The 12,958-nt window shown below is 37.5% G+C and overlaps 1 protein-coding gene across 1 annotated transcript in view; it reads right to left on the reverse strand.

The window, feature by feature from the left end:
• The window catches only part of lman1 (lectin, mannose-binding, 1), a 46,961-nt gene that overhangs the window by 5,556 nt on the left and 28,447 nt on the right, over positions 1-12,958 (reverse strand). Inside the window, exons 11-13 of the mRNA XM_052010223.1 lie at positions 12,468-12,538; positions 2,166-2,310; positions 221-342 (exon numbers count right to left, since the gene is read on the reverse strand). Coding sequence (XP_051866183.1) covers positions 221-342; positions 2,166-2,310; positions 12,468-12,538 — 338 coding nt within the window. The remainder of the gene's footprint in view (positions 1-220; positions 343-2,165; positions 2,311-12,467; positions 12,539-12,958) is intronic.

Here is a 12,958-nt window from a genome sequence, read left to right on the forward strand (position 1 = left end):
TTAATCCAGTATATTCAACTTTAATAATAGCAATAATACTAAGCTGATTTTGAACAACGATACTGATCTTGACAGCATTTAACCAAAACAAAATTAGTGCTAGTGAATGTTATATATTCCACATTAATTTCCTTATAATAAGTAAAATTTACCATTTACATTCTTATAAGCATTACAAGCCAAAAATAAAACCTACTTCATCAATATAAATTATACTTACCTATACATTATATAACCAATGAACAATACCGTTTGAAAGGCCACAAACATGAAGAAATGAGTTGTAGATAAACATGATGGAAATGGGGGTAATTCCGGGCATTTAGGCTTCTCAATATTTACCTGTTTAAAAAACAATCATGAATTAAGACCTATATTAGCAAATATCAGTAGAATCCTCAAGCAGCATGGCTTTGAAATGTTAATTGATCCAGTCAAGTGTACATGTCAATACAGAGCAGCTGGCTCCAGTTACCCAAATTCAATTCTGACATCTGTTGCCATCTGTGTGGAGTTCGCATGTTTTCCCTGTGATTGCGTGGGTTTCCTCCAGATGATCTGGTTACCTTCCACACTCAACAGGTGAGCTGATTGTTAGGTAAAATGGCTACTGTAAATATCACTAGTGTATGTGGCTGGTGAGAAAATCAGGGGGTTTTAACTGGCATGTACGAGATACTACGTTAAAGGGAAATAAGTGGGTGACTGGGATTTCTCCAAGAGCCAGCAAAGACTGTGGGTAAAATGTCCATATCCTATGTTGCAAGGAAAAATGGACCTAACAAAATTGAGAGATGCTAAGTTAGTCTCAGTCCCAGTATTCTGTGTCACAGAAAGCCTGAACAAAATGGCTGTTCAGGAAACTATTGAAAATCTTTCAAGTGAATTTATCCACGTAGATCAGTGTGCTCATTTGGACAAGATGGGTTAAAGGGCAACAGCCAGGATAACACCATCTACTTTTGTATGAAGGTTATGTATAGGATTTTCTACAGGAGATCAGACCAGATCACGTCTTGTTGTTGATGGCAGTTCCATACATCATTGCCACACAGGTCCCATCCATTGTTTAGTGCATCTTTAACTTCTGCATCTCTGCACCATTGTACAGAAGCAAGATGGATTTTGGATGTCGATACACTTGATTTCCTGCTCTACCACTCGACTCAGCATAGTCGAGGGGCAGAGATCAGTCGTACTGAGCTGAGAGTCCGATAAATTTAGCTTTAAGTTTAAATCCATTTCAAATACTTTTAAATGTCTGATTATCTGAGACAATCAGAAACCACTGAAAAGGTCTTGACAGCAAGAGCTGTCAAAAGGTGCCCTCAATTCCTATATGAGGCCTGGTTGCTGCTTCTACACTTTGCTTTGTGGTACAGCTATAGCAGCAAGACTCAATTTTGATTAAACCCTGGGGGTAATGAAAAGATTCAGTGCAGCTGCAGTGATCACAAAGTACAGGCTGAGTCAAGCACAATGCATCCATTAACCCTTTCACTCTTGGCAGATGGTGTTTAACTGTTTTCTTCCAACAATTTCTCTTTTCACTTTAGGATTTCCAGAACAGTATTCCGGATTTTGATAAAGTCACACAAAACTGCAGTGGTATATGAATGTAGGGTTACTTAGCCTTTCCTTTTTGATTTGGGGATTTAAAGTCCTATGCTTAAATGTCTACTTCTCTAGAACTTCAGAAACATGCTTGTCAAGAGTCCCAAACTATTTGACAAGGTTCCAAACTACACAGAGGGGATGTAAAGTGAAATGTTAAATTGCTCCATCTCACAAATCATTAATTTATTTACCTATTAAAGAAGGAAGTTGTTCATATGACACTTAACTACACAATATGCATTTTGTTTCTGTATTATAATTTGCAACAGGGGAAAAGATTTCAAAAGCAGTTTTGCAGCTTCAGCTAACCTTCATAAGCAGATCAAATAATGAACAGTAAAACTATGTCAGTAAGTGAGCAATGCTAATGCAGAGCAAAATTATAATTTCCTGTTACCTCCATCTCACCGATAACAGCACTATGAACTTTTATGTTATGCAAAATCATTACATCTAAGGACCTTTGGATGTCTGAAAAGCTAAAAGTATTGCACAATAAAAAGTTTAGTTTGTTCTAAATTATAAAACTTCAGACTTAAAGGACTTACATTTCTTTGTACCAATGCACCAAGATCTCTTTTCACTATATGAAGGTGTTCTTTGATGTCACTGAAGTGTTGAGCCATTTCATAGCCTCCAGTTGCACCACCTGGAAGCTGAGCTGCTTGACTCAGAGCATTAGTTACCGAATTCCTAAACAGATACACAAATGTCAGTGTGAATGGTTAAAGACAGGTGGCCACATTTAAAACTTTCAAAATAATACTACAAAGATAGACAATCTCTAATTTACATATCAGCTTTCATAAGAGCAAGACTTCCCAAAGCAATTCTGATGGGAGAAGGTATTTGAATTGCAATCACTGATGCAATATAAACTGCAACAACCAATTTGCACACAAAGTTCCAACAGCAGCAATAAAACAAAGCGACCCAATAATGTTTCTGGTTTACAACAGAAAATGTTTCTCTTTCCATGGACACTGCCTGAGCTACTGAGTATTTCCAGTAAATGCAGAATTTGGCTTTTATACATGTTTCAATGTATTGATTGAGGGTGAACATTGACTATGAAACTGCCCTGCTTCTCTTCAAGGGATATTTGGCACTCATCACTGGAACATCTAATCAAAAAGACAAGACCACAGAGGCTATAGTGTTTGAACATTGAATGCCTTCTTAAATGTTGTGCTCAATGGGACTTGAACCAGCAAATGACTCAGGCAACAATGGTGCCAAGGAGACAAGAGACTGCAGATGCCAAAATCGGGAACAAAATATGAGGTGCTGGAGGAACTCAGTAGGTCAGGCAACATCTGTAGAGGAAAATGGACAGTCAACATTTCTGGTCCAGACCCTTTATGCAAGCAGGCCAACTCCACTTATTTTTGCAATTTTGGAGACCTCTACTACTAAATCTACCATAGTTAACCTTTAACAAATGGCCATCTACCATAGTTGACCTTTAACAAATTGCCCACTGAAAAATTGCTATAGATTTCATCAATATAATTCTTATGCTGAACCTTTTTGGACTGTTTTCTCTGGAGCTTGAGGCTGAGGAGCAACTAGATAGAAGTATACAAAATTATGAGTGGCACAGACAGGGTATATAGTCAGAGTCTTTTTCCCCAGGTGGAAATGTCAAGTACTCAAACGCATAGTTTAATATTTTTAAAAAAATTATTTATTAGTCACATGTATATCAAAACAGTGAAGTGCATCTTTTTGTGTAGAATGTGCTGGGTGCAGCTTGCAAGCATCACCATGCTTCCGGCGCCAACATAGCATGCCCACAACTTCCTAAGCCGTATGTCTTTGGAATGCGGGAGGAAACTGGAGCACCCGGAGGAAATCCATGCAGTCACAGGGAGAATGTACAAACTCCTTACAGACAGTGACGGAATTGAAGCCGGGTCACTGGTGCTGTAAAACTGTTACACTAGAGGAGGGGAAAACTTTAAAGTGGCAAGTTTTTTTGCTTACAGTGTGGTAGGTGCTTGGAATACACTATCAGGGGAAGCAGATACGATAGCAAAGATCAAGAGGCATTTAGAGAGACACATGGGCAGGCAGGGAACTGAGGATACAGACCAGATACATGTGGCACAGACATTGTGGTCTGACAGGCCTGTTGCTGTGCTGTATCATACTGTTCTATGTTTTTCAAGGGACATAATTAAGCAGCAAGGGGGCCATTCCCAGCAAAGTCCTTGTGGCTGGGAAACATTCTCATCTAGTCTAGGTGAGATTCTAGTCAAATCTTCCAATCAAAAATTTAACAAGAACATAATTCTTCAAAACTACTTCTCCCAGGTTCACTTTTTCTTTAGTAGTTTAATGAAATGAATGTCTTAAGTTAGATGTAATAAAATTTACAATTTACAGTAAAGTTACTCAGTTTTTCTGGTTATTGATAGCCTTCGTCTTAAAAGTTGGATGGGTTAAGAAATTCATCTGTTCTAATTGAAACAAAATAATGAACCCTTAGTGCAAGATTATTCCTTTAATGAAGGATTAAAGTTCACAAGGTACACTTGAAATCACACTGATTTTTGTTAGGAAATTACCTTAGATGCGTTGTGAAAAAGGAAGAGCAGTCGCCAATTATTTTAAAATGGTCCTTAAATTCTTATCTATTTATGAACAGGGAGCTTAAAAATGTTTATTCTTTTATAGCAATCAACAGCTCAATCCTTTACAAAATTATTTTACATTTTGAGATGTGTGATTTTAACAAATACCAGACATTGTAGGGTTGTGCAATGGCTCTGTGCTTTTCTGAAGTAAATTAGAGCGAGTGCTAGAGGCAATTTTATTGGGCCTTTTAATCCCTGTCTGTTAGCATAATACACAATCATGAATTTGATCTTTGAACCATTCCTCAGTTAATCTGTCTGAAACCATAAATTTAATTCAAATTGGTTCCTCATAAATCTCTACACACTTTGTCAAACAGCAATGTTCAAGCAAATGAGGAGAAAGAAATCTCCTATGGCAGTGAATAACAATTGTCTTGGTACAGGCATATACTTCACAGTAAAGTTTTAAAAGAATTTTATTTTAAAAATAGTGCTTAAAAGAAAGTTAAGAGATTTGAACATAAAACCAAAAGCAGCATTCTTTCATAGAGAGCAGTATAACCTAGTATCATGTTTGGCACCAAGAAACCAGTCTTAAACCTTTGCTTAAATCTGTAAGCAGTTTAAAAAGTGAGCATGTCTTTCCCTTTGTATTCTATATTTGTTCATTAGAATCAACTTCTAAATAGCACAGCTGAGGGACCCATGTTACCTTGAGAAACAATTTCTTCATTATACTTTTCAAATTCAAAGTAATTAAGGGGTTAGAGATCGAATCCTTACAGATTTTCTATAGACTTTCTCATTGGAACCATAAATTGTTCTGATTTTGTTTGCAAATGCCAGTAGTTATGAATGGAACTTCTAGCAATTACCCATTAAAATGGAAGTCTGACACTTGTGAATTAGCAGTCAAAATGTGGAAGTCAACATATAAAATTTGGCAAATTTCGGCATTCACCGAAAACAGTTCTCGACTTTTCACTTAGCAGCACTGCGACACAACTAGAGTTAATGGTAGCTTAAAAATAACAAATACAGCAAAGCACATAAGATGGTCAAGAGGTATCCCATGCTACTCAAGACAAGTTTTAGGTTTTGCACCACTATCTTGATTACAAGGTCAATTGAAAAAGTACTAAAAATCCTGTAAACCCAAGGATTGGGAAAATTTCAGAATTCAGCAAATAAGAACTAGGATATCAATAAGGAAATCAAGGTAGAATACAATAGTCTAGCAAGAAACTAAATCAGATCTTAAAAGCTTTAATAAATATGCAAAAAGGAAATGATTAAAATTATTTCATATTCCTTACAGATGAAGATGGAACAAATTATATTGAGAGAAAAGCAAAATAGCAGAGAAATTAAAAATGGTATTCATGGGAGACGAAACCTCCCAGAAACTCGAGAACTACATATGTAGAGTGAGCAATTGTAAACATTTAGTAGTGGAGGAACTAATGGGACTTAAAAAGACAATAAATCCTCTGCATCTTGGGCTTTTGAAGGTGTTCGCTATGGAGATGGGGGATACACTGGTTGCCATTTTCAAAAATTCCAGATTCTACAAATGTTACAACAAACTGGAAGATAGCAAATGTGCCACTACTACTGACAGAAATGCAAGTGAGAGAGAAAAAAAGAACATAGACCAATTAATCTGTAAGCAATGTTAAGTAAAATGCTGGAATTTATTAAGGAAGTTGAAGAGGACTCATGAAAATATTAAGACTGGGCAGAGTTAATATGGTTTAGAAAAAGGAAAAATGTTTGACAAAATTTTTTTTAAAAAAGTTTTGAGGTTGTAGCTAGCAGAACAGATAAGGACAAACACAAAGACTTTCAGAAGGCAAGCAAGTTGTAGGGCAGCAATACTTTGACTTCTACAGCAAGAGGACTTAAGTAGAGATGTCTTGTTCCAATTACATAAGGTCCTGGGGAGACTGCATCTGGAATATTGTATGCAGGTCCCGTCTTCCTACTCAAGGATATACTTGTTACAGAGATAGTGCAGTGAAGGTTGAGCAAATTATTTCTGAGAGAGGGAAGATTAAGTAGACTGCACTGATGCACAAGTTTAGAAAAATAACAGGTGACCTCATTGAAGCATACACAATTCCTACAGGGCTCAACAGGGTAGTTGGAGTTGGGTTCCACCATCCAGGATATCTAGAACAAGGCAGTCAAATCGCGGCTGAAGTTTTAACTGGCCCTACTTTCTTGCACTAATCCCGTATCACTTGATTTTCTTAAATATCTAAAAGTCTATTGATCTCAATCAAGAATATACTGAGCGACCAAGCCTCCTACAGCCTTCTTGGATAGCGAAGTCCATAGATTCACTGAAGTCCACCCAAATTCTGACCATCATCACAAACACGACAAGTTAACTCCGAGCCCCACATTACAGGTGCTTATAGATTTCACAAATCACTACACAAATATTTGAGATATAGAATAAAATTAGCTCTCATGGAATTTGTATGAAATAAATAAATATTTCCCTCCCAACTTGCATTTCTTGTTGCATGCACAGATGATGCAGCTCCGTATTACGGAAAATTGCGATGTGGACCGTTTTCTATTGAACGCAACCCTCCCATTATGCAGGTTCACCTGTAAAATTGTATATAATTTTAGTTCCTAATTCCAGTTAAGATTCACAAACCACCTATTTTGTTTTCTCTTTTCCTCAGTACTGCTAAATAACTACATTGTAACTCACCAGCAGCCGATGGCCTGACAAGGATTTTTTTAAATTATGTCATCAGTTGTCAGATATGATGGAACATGCTACTTTGAGATGAATGTTAACAATGGAAAAAATTGTTTCCAAGTTACTCAAATAATACCCAACAGCTATTTTTCTATACACTATCTTGATTAAGCAGCTTAAAGTGGCCAAAGAGGAAAAAAGGCAAATATCTTAATTTCAATAGATTTAAAAAGTAGATAACATACATCTTTAGATTGTTTCAGGAGATGTCACTCTCCAGTTTATGACTCCAACTCTTTACTATTAGTAAAATTTTAATCAAATAATCTTTCAACCATGAACAGAAATGTTCTGACAGGATGTTAGTTACAGAAAGTATGATTTTACGTTATGTCCTTCTAAGAGGATATTGCAGATTAATAAATGGGCATTGACATGTACACAGCATCTTACAAAAAAAATCTATTAGGAATGATATGTAGAAATTAAATCGTTAGAGATTGAATGTACAAAGAAATAAAAGGATGTTTAAGAAATTAAGCTGCAAACCTATTGGACAATGGAGTTATAATTTAGGAGTATTACCGATAACAATTTTCCTAATCCTTCTGATAGAGATCTTTACTTAATAAAGAGATGTTGACTTCAAAATTACAACTTGTTCTATATATTTTTGCTCTTCTGGTTAAACTGATTTATAATTCTGAGACATTCAACAAGCAAATCCATTTGAAACGAAGAAGTTGCTCTCTTAAGATTTAGGCTGGGATTGTTGCTCATGTTATATTTTTATCAGACATTGCTTTAATCCAGTAAATTTTGTGATCAGACAAGCCATCTCTGTAATGCACTCTAAAGTACAACAAAAAGATGGAATGAGACAAGGCAGTAATTGCAAGGAAACCTAATCTGTTTTCTTCAAATGAAGTCAAGATTATTAAAATCAAAGTCTGATGAATGAAGTAATAAGGTTGCCGATTTGCTTAATCTATAATTTTGCAAGAGATGATCATCTCTGCTCAGCTGTTCTGGTAACTCAATAACATTTAATACACTGTTAAAAACATGGAATTCTGTGACATGATAAATAAACTATAAATTGGTTGCAAATACCATATAACTGTTCATAAATTTAAATAAAAGTAATGACAATATTTTAGGAATAAAACTTTGAATATCTAATTCTGAAAAGCAGCATTTTATAACTTAGAAAGAAAGAAATTTCCCAACAATGAATTATACAAATATGATCTTGAATGCTGTCTGCATGGAGTTCGTAAAGGTGACTATGGATTTGCACCACGTGCTTCAGTTTCTCTTTGAATCTCAAGAGGTTTTGTTAACTGGCTATTTTAAATCTACACCAAGAGGTAATAAGTGGCAAGAGAAATTGATGGGGAGTGAAAAATGGATGTGTGAGAGAGACTGTTTTGATGAGTACAGGGAAACAAGGGGAACGTGAATGACAGAATTGCTCTGCTGGGCGTTGGCATGGACGTGATGGGCCAAATGTCCTCTTCCTGTGCCATAGTAAGTGAAAGGAACGAATGAGAGTATAGAAATTGAAGTTTTATGCCAGAACATCGTTCCATTACAAAAATCTACTTGGCATACCCATGGTTACTAGATAGGTATGACTGGGAAACACTATTGAGATCCACTCCTCCATCTGAAACATTTGGCGTATTTATTATTTGGTTTAACAACAATATAATATCAATCTTAAACCTGCCTTTCACTAGTTTGAAGCAGAAATGCTACACAACCTCATAAAAATTAGAGAAGATTAAAAGATGGCACCAGCAAAAACGGTGACTATAAAGTCACGAAAATCCAATTAGTTGAAAAAAATATCTTCCAGGAAAGTAAACCTGCCACCCTTAAATAAACTGTTCAAACAGCAATGCGTTCCATGATCCTTAATTGCCCTCTGAAGTGGATCAAAAAGTTTACTGTCAATAAATCCAGGCTTTGCCCACAATATGCATGCCATGACAATTGGTTTCTTAATAAATCAGAATAATTGTGGTTCTAAAGATGGAAGGTTAGAACGTGTGAATGAGTAAAGAGGGAGATAAATTGATGAAAAAGATATCACATTTACCCTCAAGAAAAACAGTGAAGCCATCTGTATAGATATATCTTTTAGCATCAATTTATCTAGATAATCTTGTCCACACAAGGATTCTACTGTGTGAATAAAAAATAATTTAATAGAGCTAGTTCATAAAATACAGCAATATCTGATTACCTTGTGATCATGAGAAAGCTACAAAATAAAATTCAGTACCTTTTGTACCCTAGATTTTATCTAATCCACTTGGCCATCTAAAGTACCCAATTTTGGATAGAATCTAGGTCTAACTGTAATTTATGTTAATCCACCCATTGAGTTTTTTTGGATTAGAATAGATTCCTTGAATACACATCATGCAAATATTCACCTGAACCTCTCATTGCTGCTTGGAATGAGTCAACAGAAGTCATGGTGTGAACAAGAAAGAGCTCATGCTTTTCTATAATGGCAGAACCAAGTAAAACATGAACTTATGCATGCCTTTAATAAAATAAATTATCCCAAAGCACTTTACAAAAGCATTAAAAAAATTTAGGTCCAAAGCAGCTGGAAATACAGCGAGAAATAAATTAGTGCCGAGATCTTAGGACTGGAGAAGGATACAGATTTGAAGAAATCTGAAAATGTAAAGAATGTTTAAAATGACATTGAACAACTAGGAGCCAATGCAGGTCAATGACTATAGAGATAAGAGGTGAACAGGACCAAGTGAAAGTTAGAACATAGAAGAATTCAAGATGTGCTCAGGTCCATGATGGATGCAAAGTAAAAAGCCAGCATTAATGAGTGTTTCAGCAAATGAATAGAGACAAGGACGGATACAGGAATCATCAGAAAGATGCAAATAGGCCATCTTGAACCCTGACAATATACACGTTCCAAGCTCAAAGTAAAGTTGGCTAAAACCCAAAAACCAATTCTTTGGAAAATTTTACGTGCAGCGCTTTTCAATGAAGGGATCAGGATTTACAAACAGGTCCCAGGATGCTCTGTTGCAGCTGGTCAAATACAAAATCCCATAACTTTTAGGCTGGCAACTATAGTACCTCATCTCTTTAAATGAAATAATTCAGCGAACTGAAAATATTCAAGATTTCTCATACTAGTCATATTTACTGTCTCTAGAAAACACTGCTGCTTTATACATAACTAAAACAAGTGAACATATAATTGTTACGGACTCAGTGAAAGTCCCTTTAAGATAGAGAGTGTGTGTGTATGTGTGTGTGGGGCGTGCTTACGTCAATAGAAGATAAAGGACGTAATGACGTTGTTGAAGAAGTTAGGAGGGAGAGAGAGAGAGAGAGGGAGAGAGAGAGAGAGAGAGGGAGAGGGAGAGAGGGGAGAGAGGGAGAGAGGGGGAGAGAGAGAGGGAGAGAGGGGGAGAGGGGGAGAGGGGGGGGAGGGGGAGAGAGGGGGAGAGGGGGAGGGGGGGAGGGGGGGAGGGGGGGGAGGGGGGGAGGGGGGGGAGGGGGGGAGGGGGGGAGGGGGGGGAGAGGGGGGAGGGGGAGGGGGAGGGGGAGGGGGAGGGGGAGGGGGGAGGGGGAGGGGGAGGGGGGAGGGGGAGGGAGAGGGAGAGGGAGAGGGAGAGGGAGAGGGAGAGGGAGAGGGAGAGAGAGAGAGAGAGAGAGAGAGAGAGAGAGAGAGCAGCCTGCTTGTTTTCTCTATCGATGGATGAGAAACAATAACTGTGTTTGCTACTGAAATCCATGTATGGAAGTTGGAAGTAATCCAGTGGAGTTCACTTTGTTGCTGACCTGTAGAAGGAAACAGGTATTTGTGTGTGGACGATCACGATTCAGATGCTTTTCGGGGTGAGGAAGTCACTACTGAGTAAACACTGAAGTGTCGTTTGGGTTCCATCATGGAACATTTGGATTTCGTATTTACTCTCTCTATGTTTCTCTACGTCTACGTCTTATCTTCAGACAACGGTGGTTGTTGAAGAAGCCCTTGCTCATGTTTCACCTTATGGCTTGCGGAACTGAACTTTAAGAACCATTCCGGAACTGGGAGTTTTGGACTTTGTCACACACATACACACACAAAGAGTTTAGTTTTGGGGTTAACGTTCGAGGTTTAACATTTTTGAATTCTAACATACTAACATTTTTACTTTTATTTTACGTATTATCATAAGTAGTGATTAATAAAATAGTTTTTAACACTGAATCATGCTCAGTGTGTTTCTTTTGTTGCTGGTTCGTGACATAATGTTAAGCAGTTCTTTTTACATGAAATTTCATTTCATGAAGATTGAATCTCCCCCCTACCAAACAAGTGTCTCATTTTCTTTTTGATAATACCTCAGCTTTTACTGTTTCTTTCATTGAATCACAACACCTTAAGCTTGTTGGTTGTTATTTTAGGACTATTCAAAATTTGATGCACTGGTTTAGTGGTTGCCCTAATTTTTCTTTTTAAAAACTTTGCAAGAATAATTTCTTGCTGGATGGAAAAAACATTCAAAACAAGTCAAGCAGATTACCTTTTCGTAAGAACATCTTCATTTTTGGGGTGGAGTGGCTGGATGAAGAGAAGGGGTTTAACTCTACACCAGATGAAAAACATCATTTTCACCATACAACATTTTAAAAGTTACAGACACAAAAGAGACTGCAATGCTGGAAATCTGGAGCAACACACAAAATGCTGGAGGAACTCGCGGGTCAAACAGCATCTATAGAGGGAAATGGACAGTAGACGTTGCAAGTCAAGACCCTTCATCAGGACTGAAAAGAAATTGGGGTGATAGCCAGTATAAAAAGGTGGAGCAAGAGCTGGCATGTGATAGGTGGATCGAGGTGAGAAGGGTATGATAGGCAGGTGAGGGAGGGGGAGAGTAGGAATGATGCAAGAAGCTGGTAGGTGATAGGTGGAAGTGACAAAGGGCTGAAGAAGAGGTAATCTGATAGGAGAGGACAATGGACCATGGAATAAAGAAAAGGAAGTGAGGAGGGGAACCAAAGGGAGGAATATGTGGGTGATGGGCAGATTGGGAGGGTGGGGGAGGGGGAAAGAGAAGGGATGATGGGGCTGGTGGGATAAAACGAGAAAAAGGGGGACAGGATGGGGGTGGGGGGGGGGCGTAGAACAGGGGGGCTAGGTAGTGGTTACCAGAAGGTAGAGAAATCGATGTTAATGCTGTCAGGCAGAATATGAGCTGCTGTTCTTCTAATCTGTGTCTGGCCTCAACTTGGCAGTTGAGGCAGCTATGGACAGACATGTTAGTGTGGGAAAGGGAAGTGGAATTAAAATGGCTGGCCACCCGATCCTGGCCTGTCATGGTGGATGGAGTGAAGATGGTCGATGAAGAAATCCCCCAATCTACATTGGGTCTCACTGATGTAGTGGAAGCCATACTGGATACAATAAATAATAAATGTTACAACTTTCTTAAAATGCATCTTCCACTCAATATACTCTTACATTCAAAAAAAAAACTTACAGATCAGAATTATTAGTCACTCACTTCAATTCACCAACATATTTAAGCACCTCTTGCTGGTATCTCACAATACTGTCCAGTTCTGCTTGAGGTAGCTAAACAGAACGGAAGATAAGTTTGCTGTTAACTTAGGTCACAAATACTACAATCAACTTAAAAACTGTTTCTAGTATTCATCAATATACAAATCTTAACAAAAAGTTATACTTGTAGATAAAATGCCTTGACACTGGATTAATAAAATGTTTCTTGCAGAAATGCTAATACAGGTATTGTTAACTAGGAGTTGACAATGTATTCAGGTACAAAAATAATTATTAATTACATCAACACACAAAACTGAACATGCAACACTGTAGCATCACTGGAAATAGACTAATGTGCAAAGTTTACTTACATAGATGGTTCCATTGTAAATTCTTATTTAATTTTACAATGAAATTTTTAAAAAAGTACCTAGAATGGATCATTTCAAAAGTCAAGGCCCTACACTATGGTCTGATTATTCCCCACCC

Source organism: Pristis pectinata, chromosome 2 (genome assembly GCF_009764475.1).
Source record: "Pristis pectinata isolate sPriPec2 chromosome 2, sPriPec2.1.pri, whole genome shotgun sequence".
Taxonomy (NCBI): Eukaryota; Metazoa; Chordata; class Chondrichthyes; order Rhinopristiformes; family Pristidae; genus Pristis; species Pristis pectinata.